Raw genomic sequence first — 14,894 nt, forward strand, 5'->3', positions numbered from 1 at the left:
GATCCTAAAAAAACTTCCGTCACTCCGTTCCAAACTCACCCTTCATCTAGCACATCGCCGACAACAAGTCGTTCACGCAATATGGTACATCTTTACTACTCTCCCTCTCTCTACCGAATATGCTATTACTGAGTACGCAGTCAAAGTACATGCGACGTATATAGGCTCTACTAATGATGCGACAGACCGAAACCGTTCACTTCGGCATTGTCCTTGACCAGCACTTTCATAGCCTGCACTATTCCTGCGAGAAAACGAATCGGCATCAAACCTTGTCGTCACTTCGTGTATTCAGCGAGCTCGCCTTTCAACTTGTCTCGCTCTTCGCACACGCGCTTGGTATCCTCCGCCAATTCCATGATTCTCATTTTAGCGTCTGAAAGAAAAGAACCGCAATTAGCTGGAGAAAGGAACATCGTTATCTCAAATCCTGCCTTCTAATTCGCTTCTGGCTTCGTCTCTTTGACACTCGGCCAACTGAAAACGAAGACAAGCTAAAGAATGCAACCACCCAAGTAAAAACGTAAGCCTATACCCTTTCCCCCAACTCACAGTTCTCCCTTCTCAGATAAATATTCTCCGCTTGAAGTCCTTCTACTAGTTTCTGCTGATGATCTTTGCATAAAGATCAGACAGAAGAATGTAAGTGTCTAATGCATTGCCTCTCCCTTAATTGCTCTCACCAAGCTGATGCTGAAACCATACTTGTTCCTCGTCGCGATGATTCAATTCGTCGCTGACGCTGTGCAAGTGAGCAAGCAACGGTGCCAAGACAACTGTTAAAGGGGCGAGGGAAAGGAGAGACGAAAAACAACAACGGTCAGTTCAAAAACACCACGCCCTTCGAAAAACAACAATCAGCCCACGTACCATTAATTCCCGATTTCGGTTGCCTATGGAGACGATCATGGTCCTCGGAATCGCCGCCTTGAACGTCCTGAAAAAAAGAAATGTCTATCTAATTTCAACCATCTGGCGCGAAGAGGAAAAGGAACTATCTGCCAAATTTCTTGAAACAACTGCCAAATAGCGATAACAACCGCACAAAGAATTTCCTATCGAATTACGTTCAAATCGAATTCGATGGGACCTAACTAGTAAACTGCTTCTAACGAATTTCATAGGGAGCCAGATGCATCCAGACCAATCCGGTCCGGTCCGTACGTTGATACATTTTTCAACGTCTATTATGACTAAGGATCAAGGGAAACATTCGCCTGCTGACAAGGAAAGTGCCTTGATCAACTACACTTTTTCGATCTCCCTTATACAATTCCGCGCCTACGTCCCCACACGTGCGATTAATCGACTCACATATTCGCCGTTGCTGCTGATGACGACGCCGCTGCATCGGCCGTCCTCGTCTTCTTTCGAGTTCGACGACGAGGCGCCGTCGCCCGCCGGACCGCCGGTCGCCGGCGAACAACTTGAAATCGCATTGGCTTCGCGAACGCCGTTCGTTTCGCCGCCCGCGGCGATGGCCGATTCGGATAATTTGCGTTTCCGTCGGCTCATTCGCGCCCGATGGAATTTCTCCTTTAGAAAGGCGTAGGCGCGTTTTTCCACGTCGGTTGGGCGTGGATTTTGGAGGAGTAGGCATTTGCGCCAATTCTGACACCATCGCGTCATGTGACTGCGTCCAAAGCTGGTGCAGGCTTCTTCGAGCTCTTCGGGAGTCAGATCGGGACGCAGCAGATCGCGATGGGGCGCGTGCGTGAGAATGGCGTGCAAGCTCACGCGTTGCTTGCAGATTTGGCATTCGGCCGCCTCGGCGCGTTGGTTTAGATAGAGATGGGGAAAGACGATGCATTGCGGCTTGTTCCAGTAGTCGACGCCATCGTCGACGCGATCGCGCAAGAATTTCTCCATGCAGCGGTGACGAAGACCGAGCGGAAGAACGGCCGATGCGGCGTTTAGTTCCTCGTTTTCTTCCATCAGGTTTTTTCGAAACCGACACCGACACTGACGAAATGGAACTACGGCGAAGTGTACATTATTTGAACGCTGATGTAAAGTACCGACGCGTGCGCGCAGCGCTACTTCTTGTTCCATATCGCGGACCTCGCCACGACCCGGACTGACCTGTCGGAAAACTCCAGAAGCCGGCGAGTTTTTACGCTTTTGAGTCGACGATGAAGCAGAAAAAGGACACGGGCAGAAAGTCGCCGACAATTTACGTCTACATGAGCGTGCAGCCGCATTGACGTGTCGCACGAATGGCTCAAGGGGTCAGCGAGGTCAGCGAGGATGGTAGACGCTTCACAACGTCAGAACAGGGTGATCAGCGCGAGTGCAGTGCGCGTCACGTCGCAAGAAGTTCGTATAGGTGACATACCCGTCGTATTCTAGTACTTCCGATTGCAAGCACATACCCGTGATTCTCGTACGTCATACCCTGACCTCTCTCTTCCTCTTCCTCTTCCTGGATCTGGTTAGAAATCACCTTTGCACTTTTTAGTATCCTCCGGCTCGGAAGTATACGTACGTACGTACGTGGTCGCGGAACCTTTTACCGTTAACCGTAGACTTTGGATTGATAGGGAAAGACTCTCTGCTTTGATTTTCCAACTGCATGGTATTCTTCTCACGCCGCCCTGTAGTTCGCCGCATCACGAACTCTTTGAGGAACACCTTCCAAATATTAGAGCGCAAAGGTAGAACAACGGGGGAATTAGAATGTTTACCGTCACTAAAATCAATTGCCCTAACAGTCAGTACAACGACTTTGTATTTTCCAGTCTGCTTTGTTGGCATGGATCCGAGCATCAGTTTTTCGATAAGGCAAGCTTGAACACTTTGTTTCTTTTCCTCAATTGCGCACACATTTCTCTTTTGCCAGGCGATCGACGTTGCGCCGACGATTGGCCTATGCGAGAAGTGAGCCCTCCTGCTGCGTGATCTTCGAAGCGGCGTTTGCAGTTCATTGTATGAACGAAGGTTCTACTCCGAAGCGAAGCTGGAGACTTAGTGCATGAACCTCTGCATGGACAGTAGTCAGGGATAGTAGGCGCACAACAAAATTACGCCTCGTGCTGTCTACGCGCGTTCATAGTAGGTAGCGTACGTAGTTAGCATACGTAGTTAGGTTAGGTTAGTTAGGGCACCGGCGGGGTGGTGCACCCCGCGTGCGCTGCCGCCGCCATGGAGAAAAGGGCAAAGTATAGACATTTTATTTCAATAAAAAAGAAAAAATGAACAGCCTTCCCCCCCTTATTCTGCGGGCAGTTTTTTCTGACGGGGTCTTGCCCAGGACCCCGGAGCAGTTTCTTTATAGAGGTCGTGCTCAGGACCTCTTTGGATGCAGTTTTTGTTGTGGAGGTCGTGCCCAGGACCCCCAAGTTCACCTGCCAACAAAACAAGCTGTAAGTGAGAATCGAGAAACATAAGTATAAAGTACCTGGCGGTGTTCTCTTGAGTCAGTGAGACTGATACTGCAGTTTCCACAGCTAATGTGTAACACAGCTACCGTCTTCTGAAATGCTGTTTGTTTTAAAAAACGGTAGCCTTAATTATTAGGAGATGCCAGGAATGGAAGAGGCCGCACAACTGCTTTGGCAGTTGATGAAGGCCTACACCCAGGAGACGTTGGCCTTTTAGACGTTATTGCCTCGTGCCAAAAGGAGGCATACAGGAAGCCGGAGAGTATCACAGAATGCTCAAACATTTGGCCATTGAACATCAGATCAAACGACTAAGAGACACCAGACAGACAGGGACAAAAAAACAATTGAATGGATCCCATTTCCATTCACGCACACACCGCGAGCCAAGCGACCACGTTCAACAGAAGCAGAAGCCCCACTCCTTGTGAACGGCAACGTCGCCGGACTTGGTGGCACACCACGGACGATCGGCCTCCACGTGAGTGCAAGCGCGATACGTCACGCCATCGTAGACAAACGGAAAGGCGCAGCGAGCTCCGTCGCCCGTGCCGCCACACGTGCGAGCCCCTTAAATTATAACACTAATAAGGTAACACGAGATAGAGTACAGTACTGACTCACCAGCCCAGACCTGAACTTCAGCCAATTGCAATGGAGCGTTGCCTCTCAGCTGGACTTTGACTTTTCGAGCGACCACGCCGTCGGGGATCGATACGGGATAAGTGATTCGGACGCCAACGCCAAAGTGAGTCGTTTTCGTAACTTTACCAGAATTGTTCGTCACGACGACGTCAAAATTTTGCAATCGATTTCCGCAGCAGTCGAGCCGATTATAGAGCGTGACGCCGTAAATGATTTCCTCCGCGCCCAAGTTGACTTCCCACCAGGGCTTCACTTGGCCGTTCGTGTGAGTCGTGCTGCGAACGTTGAATTGGCCGTCGACGACGCCGTCAACGGCCTTTTCGGCGATCGGGGTGAACGGATGATTGAGAGTGGAGCTCTGCCTAGCCTGTCTAAACAGGGCAACGTTTTCATATCCTGCAAAAAAGTGAACAACAGAAAATGAGAGAGAGACAATTGAACATCCGTCTCTTACCTCCGACTTGTTTCCCAAACACTTCGACTTCGGCCAAGTGGAGAAAATTCGTTCCGAGCAATTGAACGCGAACGTATCGAGCATTCTTCGGCGGAACGACGAGAAATCCGTACTCGATCTGCTTCCCGCCGCCGGGATGATGAATCGTCTGAACGGGCTGATGAGCGAAATCGTACAGAATCACTTTGAAATTGGCCAATCGCGCGCTGCAGCAATCGACGCGATTGAAAATAACGATCGCCGTAATTTCGGCCGTTCGACCGAGATCGACTTCCCAAAAGGCGCCCGACTGCGACTTCGTGTGCGTCGTGCTGCCGACGTCGAAGCGTCCGTCGGCGACGCCGTCGATCGCCTTCGCGGCGATGGGAGCGCGAACGTGAGCGAGCGTCGAACTCTGAAACGCGTACTTGCCCAAGGCGACGTTGTCCCAGCCGCTTCGCTCGGCGTCGCACCGTCCGATCACCTCCACTTCGGCGAGACTGAGATAGTTGCGTCCGCGCAATTGAACGCGCACGTAGCGAACGCCGCGAACGGGAGGCCGTTTCGCGTCGCCGAACTCGAAGACGTTCTGCTTCTTCAGCCCGTGAAAATAACTCTCCAGCGGCTTCGAGACGAAGTCCTGAAGGACGACGTCGAAATTTTGCAGACGTTCGCCGCAGCAGTCGACGCGATTATAGATGACGACGCGATCGACGTCGCACGAGCGACCGAGATCGACGCGCCAGAAGGGCCGGAACTCGACGTTCGTGTGCGTGACGCTGTGCTGCTTCCAATTGCCGTCCTTGTTCCCGTCGACGGCGCGCGAGGCGATGGCGTTGCCGCAGCAGACCGAACTTTGCACGGCGATTTTTCCCAAAGCGACGTTCGTCGTTTTGCCGCCTCTTCCGCGGCTATCGTCGCCTCTGCCCATTGATTCGTCACCGTCTTTAAATTTGAGTTCGTCGTCGCGTGGAGTTGGCGCAGGCGTTGTATTCCGCATAGGCGGCGGTGCAATGGTGTTGCTCGTTAAATCGATCATCGGCGAGCGGCCGCAGTTTTCGAGGACAAAGTCTACTATCTCGGCGGCCAATAGCTATTACAAGAAAATCTATTTTTTTCATATGAACGTGGCCTGAGCAACAAACCTTCGCATCCTTTCCAATGCCGACATCAGGGCCAGAGGTACTCACAAGCATGTCATTAGCGGCGGAGATTTCTTCGGTGGGATTAGCGGTAGGGCCCTGCATGACGTTGCTGGGAACGACATTGGTGGGAACGACGTCGGTGCTTTCGAGAGCATCGCTCAAGAGAGAATCAAAATCCTGCAGAATTCATGTATAAAGTTCTCTTTCTCTCTCTGTAGTGAATTATCTACTCACGCTTGACTCGTTTGAGAATGCGTTTGAGGCGAGGAGCAGAAGGGAGACTAAAAGGGCGAGCATTGTGCGCAAGGACGAAATCCGAGACACTAGCTGGGATTGCCGGCGCAAGAATCTCTAATGCTTCGATGACATCCATTTTTGTGCGTAGGTGGAAATTTGGAACGCCTATCAAAATCTGACAAGATCTCAATTGTGATCAATTAGCAGCAATTGTTAAATACACACGATCAGAAAGAAAACCGTTGCGTAGCAACGTGTGAAGTACCTCTACTTGAACTCCGGTGGCATTTAGGTTCAAAATTAGACGTTTGTCTGCTGGTTTCCTTATTTTGATTTCTGTTCTTGCTGGAAGTTGCTCGCGTGCAAACGCTTCTTATTAACCCGTCGCCAGTAGGCTTTTTCTGTCGGCTGAAGATCGTGGAGAGCTCGCTTGGGTTCAGCGAGTCGCCACAACCACGAAGGATAGGCTTCGTCCGCTTTCAGCGGCGTATCTTCGGCGTCCTTGAGGTAGGACGCTCCGCGGCACGTCGCGTCTTTTGTTGCGTCGCTGAACGCCTGTTGTGATGCCTTTTTCTTCTTAGCGCCGCCCTGCTTTCCTTGTTTGCCTATCACGCCGAAGGTAGATCCAAATAGGGGGCCTCACAGGCAAACGAGAGGCGTACCTGCTGCACCAGCAGCGAAACTTCGTCGAACCGCTAATCGGGAGATCGTTACAAATGGCAAAAGCTGCACGAGCATCTTCTTTTTCGACTGGCAGCAAGGAAACGTGGCACGTGCTGTTCTCCCCGCCGTATCCCGGAGACCACGATGGATCCCACACTAGACTTCACGTCGCCTTCGTTCGACCCGCTGAAGGCGCTCTACACGTCTGACTTGAACCCACCGTATCCAGTTCGTCCTCTCGATAATTTGGCGGCATACGACTCGCTTATGTCCGGCCGTAAACGTCGCGCTACCCATCCGCCGGCCAAAAACGAACCCCAGCGTAAAATTCCAAAGCCGGTGCTGCCAAGTGAAAACAGAAAGCGATTCAAGACCGTATTCGATCGAATGGAAGGTGCACTTTACTTTGCGCGTTGAGTTCTGACGTCACCGGGAATGTGTATACAATGCAGAGTGCGCTAAAGACAACCCTCTTCAAATTCTTCACTCTTGTTGGACGCGACGTTGCGTTGTTCGCGTAGTGACACGAAGAGCGGCGTGCATCAGAGGTGTTTGCCTGGGAGTGTTGATTGCCTTTGATAGACACATGAATTTGGTCGGGAAAGACACATGAGACGTCCAGTTCATAATGCAATACATCTTTAGGCTCTTCGAGACGTCTACGAGGAATGGGCCGTCAGAGCAAATCAAGACTATTTTAAGGTTTTACTTGGTGGCGAAAAGACTTCAGCGAGCGAATCCAGGAGCAGCAAGCGACGAAAAAAGAAAAAGGAAAAGGCCAGACTCGATTCCCTGCAACGTCGATTTGTTGAACAGTTTCTAATACGCGGTGATAACGTTGTTACGGTTTCGAAGCACACGGGAGCTTTCCCTCCGTGGTCAAACAAATAAATTTTAACTGATTAATTGAAAGGGTGAGGGACTCAGCCGACCACCGCGGGGTGTTGCTGGCCTCGGGTGGGGAGATATAACTCATAGGAGAGTCATAGATCTCCAATGCATCATATCCATATCTGAGTTCTCCTGGGAGAACTACAGGTAAGGATTATCCCTACTGAAGGTGACCATGACGACGCTTTCCTGGCGCTCTTATACTTGCGTGGGTACACTTTCATGGTGGGTGCAACATTGACGCATCTTTTAGTTTTCATACGGACAAGTGCAATAAGCCATGCGACAGTGACGAAAAGAAATTCTTTAAGCTTATGAGAATTTGAAGCAATCAGCAAAGTACAACATCGCTTTCACCTACACACAGAAAAGACACAAAAAACGAACGCTTTTTTTAAATTTTGCTACAACTAGTCAAACGAAATCAGCTGCGGCTCCGGTTTCATGGATTGATGAGGCGGCGGCTGATGTCCCGTCTGAAGAGAAGTGACGGGAAACGTTGCCGGCTGCGGCTGCAGCACCGGCGCCGCCTGCTGCGGCTGAAACCCATCGCCGTAAAAGGGCTCTTGACGAGGAGGAAGAGGCTCGCGTCGTAGCGTGGGCGGACTGTAGCCGGTCATGAAGCTGCTTTCCATTGGTTGGAGATGCTGAGGCTGTGGCTGATACTGAGGTTGAAATTGTTGGACAGATGGCTGCAGGGAGACTGATGAGGAAGCAGTTGAATAAGCGGGCTGCTGCTGCTGTTGCTGCGGTGGCGGAGGTTGCTGAAAAGTAACCGGCTCTATTTGCTGATTTGGCATGAAAGCGGGCTGCTGATATCCTAGAGGCATAGTCGCCTGGGACAGCTGTTGAGCCTGCGGTGGAACGTATCTCATCGGTTCTTGCTCGTATTGAGACGGGGGATCGACACTGTACGAGCTCGTCGGCTGCGGCAGTTCCGACGTCGCATACGTGCCCAACTGGGACTGCTGCTCCGCTTGGACGCTCAGGTGGAGTTGCATTTGACGCTGTTGGTGTTCCATCAGACGCTGCTGGTTCAGCTGTTCCTGTATCTTGAGCTGCTGATCGATTTCCTTCTGGCGACGTTGGCGCAGCATTTCCTGATGATCTTCCTCTTCGCGACGCTGCTGGCGCATCAGTTCAAGTTTCTGCTGGACTTGCAGACGAGCGAGCATTTCGCGTTCCTCTTCCATTTGACGCTGTTTCTTCTGATAGGCGCGACGCATGCTGTTCAGCGAGGCGCGCGCTTCCTTGACGCTCTGCAGCTTTTTCTGCAGGCCTTCGTAATGGCCTTGAGAAGGACATAAGTGAATATTATAATCGACTTTTATTCTCGTACTTTTTAGTTGGCTTTGGTCTTCCGTGTGCTTCAATAGCTGCGCGTGCATTGCGTTGAGAGAATGAAATAGCGTCTGTACGGACGAATCCAAGGCGATGCTACGACCGAGACCGTGCACCGTCTGCATTCGACTGCAGAACATCTCGATCGTATTTCGCATGCTGCTCACAAGCGTTCGATAATCTTCATTATCCTAAAAGAGCGAGCCTACAGTCTAGCACAGGCCATGGAAATCGATTTTTTAATTAAAAGATTTGGTCAATATAGTATAGGGATTGGGGAAGAGCCACTCTATTACTGTTTCACTTACTTCTCCCACGTCTCTGGCGTCTGGTGATGAAGGCAAGGCCGTTGCCATTGCTACAGCACCAGCTCCAACCGCAGGCCCGGCGACGGCGCTGTCTGTCATCACTTGAGCGGGTAGCTGGTGCTGCTGTTGACTCATTATAACGTCTGGCATTTCGTACTCGTGCGCAAGCTGCTCCTGCTGCTGCGATCGACGCCTTTCCCAATATTCGCGATCTTCGTAACGAGCGAGCTACAAAGAACAGCTGCCGAGTAGAATAGACCGACGATGATAAACGTACGTCTGGGTCCCTAGGAGCAGGTGGAGGGACATACGGCGGTTCCGGCTCTCTTACACTCTAAATAAAAAAAGGTCTCCCATTATAGGTTATATCGTCTTTTGCTTACCTGAGTAGCCGCTGGTGGCGTGTAATAGTTCGTTGGCGGTGGTGCAGAGGCGGGGGGCGCATAGTAGTTCGTAGTTGAAGGCTTAGATGGAGAGAATCTAGTCTCTGTTTCAATTGAGACGCGTTTTTCTTCTACCTTTGATGTCTTTGATTCCTCTTCTGACAGAGACAGAGCCATTGCCATCTGCAGTTCTTCTTCCTCTTGTCGCTTGAGTTCCTCTTCGTTGACCGGGCCGCGAGACGTCGCCGACTCCTGCTGATATATATGTATATAAACGTGCAGAAATAATATAATAAACGCCTTGTCACTATGAACCTGTGACTCTCTAGCCAATGAACTGCGGAGGTACTCAGAAGGCAATTCGTCGTCAGCACTTGCAGGGGCACTAGAAAACAAGATAAAAATGATGAACATTTCAATAACATATTGTAGAATCTACTCTGCTGGGTAAAGAATTTCAGAAGTCTAACATTCGTCCTAATTATCACTATCCAACTCACTTTCCCGAGAGCTTCTTGTGGCAGAAGTCACACACTCTCACTTCCTGATCAGTGAACCCGAACCGTGGTATACGTGCCTTCTTTGACGAACATTGATTGCAGAAAACGTTTCCACAGTTTCGACAATGATGCTAAATATCTGACGTCAGAAATTGAGCAATAAGAAAACGTTGCAACGTATACCCTGCGTTTAAACGCGGAAAAGGCCGTCCTGCACATGTGACAGGACTTAGTACTATTGTCTTCAACCCAATCAGGTGCCTGAATCAAGCAAGAGTGAACGGGCTCTCAACATAAAAAGTGACTGAACTACCGCTTCAGAATCCATGTTAAAATCCGTGTCTTTCAAGGCGGGAAAACTAAAGCCTAGACAAAAGTATAAATAAGACTTAAGACCAACATTAGAAACGAAGAGTACTAACCTTGCAATTTCATAACTCCGCTTACTTCGTGAACTGACTTGAAAGCGTCCTCCGATCCGAGCACCGCGTCCCAAATTCCGATCAACTCGACTATTTTATCCTTTATCGGAGCCGGACAGCCGGACTAGGGAGAGGAAGAAGACAACGCGAAACGACCGCAATGAGGAGGGGAGTTACTTCCTACGATTTCACCCCACTCACCTTAGCCACGCCGTGCATATCGTCGAGAAACGATCGATCGAGAACTTCGCGATGAACGGCTATGCCGCAGTTTTTCATACACGCTTCGATTACCTTGAAAACGAGAGCGAAATGCCCGATGAGAAGACGGAAGCAAAATCGTCTGTTTTGCTTTCGTTTTGCCCCGCGCCTACTTTTAGTCCGTTAAGCGCCACGGCGTTATTCTTGTCGAGAATCTTCTTTTTGATTAGCGCGACGGCGTCTTTGGCTCTGGGTGTGAAGACGTGAGATATTCGGGACGCCGTTTGCCTTTTTCGGACGCTTACTTGATCGTGTCCTTATCTTTTCGCTTTAGTAAGTCACAGAGATTTAGTGTCGCGTCCCAATCCAGTTCGATATTGCCTGGATTAGTCGCTTGGTCTAAAGTAGTCCGTGAGAATCCTCGAAGGGGGGCCTCGATTGTCGCTTACTTAGTAACTTTTCGAACTCCGACTTCGACATGATGGCACGTAAAGTTCAAACGGAGAAAATGACGTACGTTCAGTGCCAATCCGTGCTAGAGCATTCCCAAACTGACGTCATCCTTAGTTGTTGTAGATGACGTCAGGGACTGATAACGCGCGTATTTATCCCACACCCACAAACTATCTATGCACAAACTCACATTCAACAACAAAAGCAACGCAAAACTAATGTCTGCTTATGTCACACTAATCCACATGTCAGCAAGAAAAACAAGAATACTTACAATCAGGACAGGAGCTGAAAGGAGAGTTATACGAACAGTAAAAACAGAGGACACAACCACTAGGTTGATACTTGCAGCGGTGACAATATGCAATATGAGAGTCGTCGCTAAAGCTCAGCAAGGCATGAAGAATACAATCAACTTTGTTCGCCTTGCAATCATTCACTTGATCAACAGTCATTGTCCACCGATCCTTTACATCCATTTTAGTCCCCTTGTACATGAAATACGTTTGAACTTTATCATGACCACGCCAAGCTGCGTGATGCATTGGTGGATGAGCCCAAACAATGGCACCTGGGTCAGCTCCCACGCGCAAGAGAGCATCGCATGCACGATCCTCACCATCTCCAGCTTTTGACCACAGCAAGAAATTCTTCCAAAAAAACGCTTCAACGTATCCCAGTAAACCCCATTTACCACCATCAACGAAAGTTTTATAGAAATATTCCGTCACGCAAGACCTAAAAAGCCATATTGTTCATTAATTTTATTATGACGTTTGTTAGTGTACCCATTTATCTCAAGTTGATCGCCAGCACACTCAGAACACTCAGCACTGAGAGCAACACATTTATTTGTGTACGGCCATGGAGTAGCTTTGAAGGGATCCGCACCCGCTTTTAGCAAGCAATTGAAAGACTTCTTGCTCTCATTTGCCCACGCCACAAATAATGGTGTTAGCCCCCAGTCATCCTTGACGTCAACAGTTGCAGTATCAACTCCTTGCAAAAGATCAGACAAAATTCTATCACGGTTTAAATATGCCGCTAGGTGCAGGGCGTTGGTTCCCATGTCCGGCTTTTGCCAAGTAATGTCGGCGCCGTTTTCCTTAGCGAGGGAGCACAATTTTCGATCGCCGGAAACTATCGCGAACCACAGCCTATTGTTCTGGAGATGCTATAAGCAGACACGCAATTTAGAAAATCATATCTCCGCATTAATTAGAGAGCCGCAATAGTGAAGCGCTACGGGGAAACAACTGCATTCCCACGGGTAATCCCCGCGCCATAGGGCCAGACTTCGACTGAAGTTGGCAGACAAGCACGAAAAACACCCCACTATGTCATCGCTATTGCGGAGAACGGTACAGTAGATACTCACCTTTACAGGCACAGAAGAAACGGCTGCGGGGTCTTTCGAAAATTCGGCGAAGTCATCTCGGAGCAACGCGACTCTTGTGGGAATCGTTTGAGCCATTTTCGATGAAAGTAGTGGCAAAAATAAAGCATTCGCGTTCAAGAATCGGCGGGGAGAGCTAGAGGAAGAGTTCACTTTTCACTTTCAGCTTTTGTTTCGCTAGAAATCAGGTTCTATCGCTTCATTTCACGCTTACTTTCTAAGCGCGGAATATGCTCAGACTGCTGTGAGTGCCGCAAGGTGCTGTACACTCAATTGCTGTACTCACTTCCTACACGGCTTCCTACACAAGTTGTGACGAATATTAGCGCGCGTGAGAGCATACCTGAACTGTTGCCAAAGGAAACGCGCCATTCCGCCCATTTCTGGGGCTCCCAGAATGGCGAAGCTGCTCAAAAAGGTTTTGGGAGGAAACAAGAAGACAAGCGGAAACCCGAACGACGCCGAATTCGATCGCACCGTCTCGCAATTCAAAGAGACAGAATCAAAAGTGAAACGCGTCTACAAAGAAACGCAGAAGTGCGCCGAAGCGCTGCGAAGCGCCTCCCAAGCGCAGCAAAAAATCGGCCACGATCTCGCATCACCGCGATCGCCGACAGAACTGAAAGAAACGTCCGAACTCTACGTCTCGGCGACACGTGACCTCGCCATAGTCGCCACCCAGTTCAGAAAGCTCGACGAAGAGACGGTCGTCGATCCGATGAAAAAATTCACGTCGGTATTCGCGAGCGTTCACAAGGCGACGAAACGTCGCCAGCAGAGACGAGCCGAATGGGAACGCGCGAAGGCGCGCGTCGAAAAATACGGCGGCAAGGAAGTCGGCTCGGCGAAGCGCGCCATGAAGCTGCCCTCGGCGCAGCGCGAGCTCGAGAAAGCGAGCGTCGACTTCGAACGACTCGACAGTCAGTTGAACGACGAGATACCGAAGTTGTACGAGGGACGAGTCGATTTCGCGGCGCCCTGCATCGAAGCGCTCGTGAAGAGTCAGCTCTTGCACTACGCGAAGCAGGACGAGATTCTCGGCGATCTCGAAATGGCTCTCGACGGCGAGGACGATGATGATGACGTCATATTAAAACAGATGGAAGAGAAATTGAGTAAAATTGAAGGATTGTCTATAGTGGCTCGTAGCGATTGACGATTTTAAAGTTTTTTTTCTCTCTCTTCGAAGAGTTGATCTTTTCGTATGATTTTAGATGATTTTTCTTCCTCTGTCTCTATTTGAGTGAATTGGATTTGATTTTGCACGACGACGCATGGCGTCTTTGCGCTTTTTCTTGTAGTCTTGCGTTAGAGCGGCGCGAGTTTCGCACCATTCCGACTCGATTTCCTCGAGCGTTTTCGTTCGGACAAATTGTTGGACTCCCTCCGCTAAACGGCCAGTTAGCTTGTGAGGATCGTTGATTAGAAAGAAAAATCCTTCAGATGGCGCAGGAGGAGGAGGAGGAGGAACATCGTTGGAAGAATCAATGGCATTATCTTCTATATCTTCATCGCTACTGTCTACTGGTGACGGGCACAGACGAGATTTGACTATTGACTGTGCCTTGCTGACGTCATTGCTCTGCTCAACGTCTTCCTTTGACAATTCCTCGTTGAACATATCAGCAAAGGAAAACGGCTTCGACGAGGACGAAGCAGACAACTTCAAATCATTCGAAACGGAATAGAACTTCTCTTTAGATACTTGAGGTTCGTCTGCTTCTGGTTCTACAACCTTTTCTCTCTTCTTTGTCTTCTTTGCGGATTTTGCAGGTGTTCCTATCACCAATTCTTCACCACGAGAATCGTTCGGATCATATCGTTTCATTTTCACGCCCAAATCTGCGTCCTGATTTCGTTTCATGACGATTTTGTTGCCCAGTACCGATTGTAGTATCATAAGCGATTTCTCCTTCTCCTTTTCGAAATCGTGCGATTCTGACTCATTCAAATCTTCGTCACTCTCGTTTTCCTCGTCTTCGTCACTATCCGCAAACGCTTCCGTTAATTCGAAGCGTTCGTCGCGGCCGATTCTTCGTTGCAAGGCCATCAGTTTTTCGCCTCCTTTGCTCTCTAAATGGGGCTTTTGCTTTAGAACTATCTCGCTCTCGTCGTCGCTTCCGTCGAGTCCCAGCCAATCGTCGGCTGCTTTTCCTGTCACTTTTCCGCTCGTTTTCTTGTACGACGTCTGCTTGAGATCAATTTCTTCGTCGGAATCGTCTTGGAAGACGACGTGGTTTCCGCACGACTCTGTAGATCCTGATAGTCCATTCTGTATTGCCTTGCTTCTGTCCTCCTTCTCTTTTCGATACTTTTCGAGCGACGCAAGTCGCCTTTCTTGCCCCAGACGGTTTCTTCTCATGTTAGTAAGCACGCGCTACCATAAGGACTGCCCGGATAATAATGCGATGACGTCAACCGCACACTTATCTATGGTGTGATCAGACTCTGACCAAGAGTTTGGACCACGTGAGACAAGTCGATCCACGGCGCGCC

The 14,894-nt window shown here is 49.7% G+C and overlaps 5 protein-coding genes and 1 non-coding gene across 7 annotated transcripts in view; 1 reads left to right on the top strand and 5 right to left on the bottom strand.

Moving 5' to 3' along the window:
- Positions 1–71: 71 nt before the first annotated feature.
- LOC136183918 (uncharacterized) lies at positions 72–1,976 on the bottom strand. The gene is made up of 7 exons (XM_065970727.1): positions 1,315–1,976; positions 871–937; positions 684–776; positions 553–615; positions 435–494; positions 305–376; positions 72–244 (listed from the first exon to the last, which is right to left on the bottom strand). The coding sequence occupies exons 1-7, from the start codon at positions 1,933–1,935 to the stop codon at positions 171–173; spliced, it is 1,050 nt and encodes a 349-aa protein (XP_065826799.1). The 5' UTR covers positions 1,936–1,976; the 3' UTR covers positions 72–170.
- Positions 1,977–3,158: 1,182 nt separating this feature from the next.
- Positions 3,159–6,158, bottom strand: LOC136183913 (uncharacterized). Its single transcript, XM_065970721.1, has 5 exons — positions 5,838–6,158; positions 5,604–5,780; positions 4,480–5,551; positions 4,005–4,421; positions 3,159–3,950 (listed from the first exon to the last, which is right to left on the bottom strand). The coding sequence occupies exons 1-5, from the start codon at positions 5,898–5,900 to the stop codon at positions 3,781–3,783; spliced, it is 1,899 nt and encodes a 632-aa protein (XP_065826793.1). The 5' UTR covers positions 5,901–6,158; the 3' UTR covers positions 3,159–3,780.
- A 1,267-nt stretch (positions 6,159–7,425) lies between these two features.
- On the bottom strand, positions 7,426–7,564 carry LOC136184188 (U8 small nucleolar RNA). The gene has a single exon (XR_010669315.1). It is a non-coding gene; the product is annotated as a U8 small nucleolar RNA (small nucleolar RNA).
- Positions 7,565–7,620: 56 nt separating this feature from the next.
- Positions 7,621–11,126, bottom strand: LOC136183912 (hepatocyte growth factor-regulated tyrosine kinase substrate-like). Of its 2 annotated transcripts, none has more exons than XM_065970720.1 (15): positions 10,999–11,126; positions 10,855–10,948; positions 10,723–10,798; positions 10,550–10,642; positions 10,349–10,472; positions 10,240–10,292; positions 10,110–10,187; positions 9,927–10,057; positions 9,742–9,811; positions 9,562–9,678; positions 9,427–9,507; positions 9,321–9,377; positions 9,044–9,271; positions 8,734–8,926; positions 7,621–8,685 (listed from the first exon to the last, which is right to left on the bottom strand). In XM_065970720.1, exons 1-15 carry the CDS (start codon positions 11,027–11,029, stop codon positions 7,805–7,807), a joined length of 2,307 nt encoding a protein of 768 aa, XP_065826792.1. In that variant the 5' UTR covers positions 11,030–11,126; the 3' UTR covers positions 7,621–7,804. The 2 variants fall into 2 exon arrangements, with proteins under 2 accessions (XP_065826792.1, XP_065826791.1); XM_065970719.1 differs by having other exon boundaries at positions 9,562–9,681.
- Positions 11,127–11,138: 12 nt separating this feature from the next.
- Positions 11,139–14,782, bottom strand: LOC136183928 (nucleolar protein 8-like). The gene is made up of 4 exons (XM_065970736.1): positions 12,613–14,782; positions 12,381–12,534; positions 11,791–12,176; positions 11,139–11,740 (listed from the first exon to the last, which is right to left on the bottom strand). The coding sequence occupies exon 1, from the start codon at positions 14,758–14,760 to the stop codon at positions 13,609–13,611; it is 1,152 nt and encodes a 383-aa protein (XP_065826808.1). The 5' UTR covers positions 14,761–14,782; the 3' UTR covers positions 11,139–11,740; positions 11,791–12,176; positions 12,381–12,534; positions 12,613–13,608.
- The window catches only part of LOC136183930 (bridging integrator 3-like), a 32,437-nt gene continuing 30,252 nt past the window's right edge, over positions 12,710–14,894 (top strand). Inside the window, exon 1 of the mRNA XM_065970739.1 lies at positions 12,710–13,573. Within this exon, the coding sequence (XP_065826811.1) occupies positions 12,796–13,554 (759 nt within the window). The 5' untranslated portion in view covers positions 12,710–12,795 and the 3' untranslated portion in view covers positions 13,555–13,573. The remainder of the gene's footprint in view (positions 13,574–14,894) is intronic.

The sequence above is a fragment of the Oscarella lobularis genome, chromosome 2, assembly GCF_947507565.1.
Source record: "Oscarella lobularis chromosome 2, ooOscLobu1.1, whole genome shotgun sequence".
Lineage (NCBI taxonomy): Eukaryota > Metazoa > Porifera > Homoscleromorpha > Homosclerophorida > Oscarellidae > Oscarella > Oscarella lobularis.

Bases quoted from the DNA above. Each gene is read 5' to 3' on its own strand.
- LOC136183918 (XM_065970727.1), bottom strand. From the start codon at position 1,935: ATGGAAGAAAACGAGGAACTAAACGCCGCATCGGCCGTTCTTCCGCTC. The intron at 938-1,314 runs GTGAGTCGATTA...TCTTTTTTTCAG, and splicing joins TCAGCAGCAACGGCGAATAT to GACGTTCAAGGCGGCGATTC. The intron at 616-683 runs GTGAGAGCAATT...CTTTATGCAAAG, and splicing joins ATGGTTTCAGCATCAGCTTG to ATCATCAGCAGAAACTAGTA.
- LOC136183912 (XM_065970719.1), bottom strand. From the start codon at position 11,029: ATGTCGAAGTCGGAGTTCGAAAAGTTACTAA. The intron at 10,058-10,109 runs GTATACGTTGCA...TCAGATATTTAG, and splicing joins TTTCCGCGTTTAAACGCAGG to CATCATTGTCGAAACTGTGG. The intron at 8,927-9,043 runs GTAAGTGAAACA...TCGCTCTTTTAG, and splicing joins ACGCCAGAGACGTGGGAGAA to GATAATGAAGATTATCGAAC.
- LOC136183913 (XM_065970721.1), bottom strand. From the start codon at position 5,900: ATGCTCGCCCTTTTAGTCTCCCTTCTGCTCCTCGCCTCAAACGCATTC. The intron at 5,552-5,603 runs GTTTGTTGCTCA...TTCTTGTAATAG, and splicing joins GCATTGGAAAGGATGCGAAG to CTATTGGCCGCCGAGATAGT. The intron at 4,422-4,479 runs GTAAGAGACGGA...ACTTTTTTGCAG, and splicing joins GTTTGGGAAACAAGTCGGAG to GATATGAAAACGTTGCCCTG.
- LOC136183928 (XM_065970736.1), bottom strand. From the start codon at position 14,760: ATGAGAAGAAACCGTCTGGGGCAAGAAAGGCGACTTGCGTCGCTCGAA.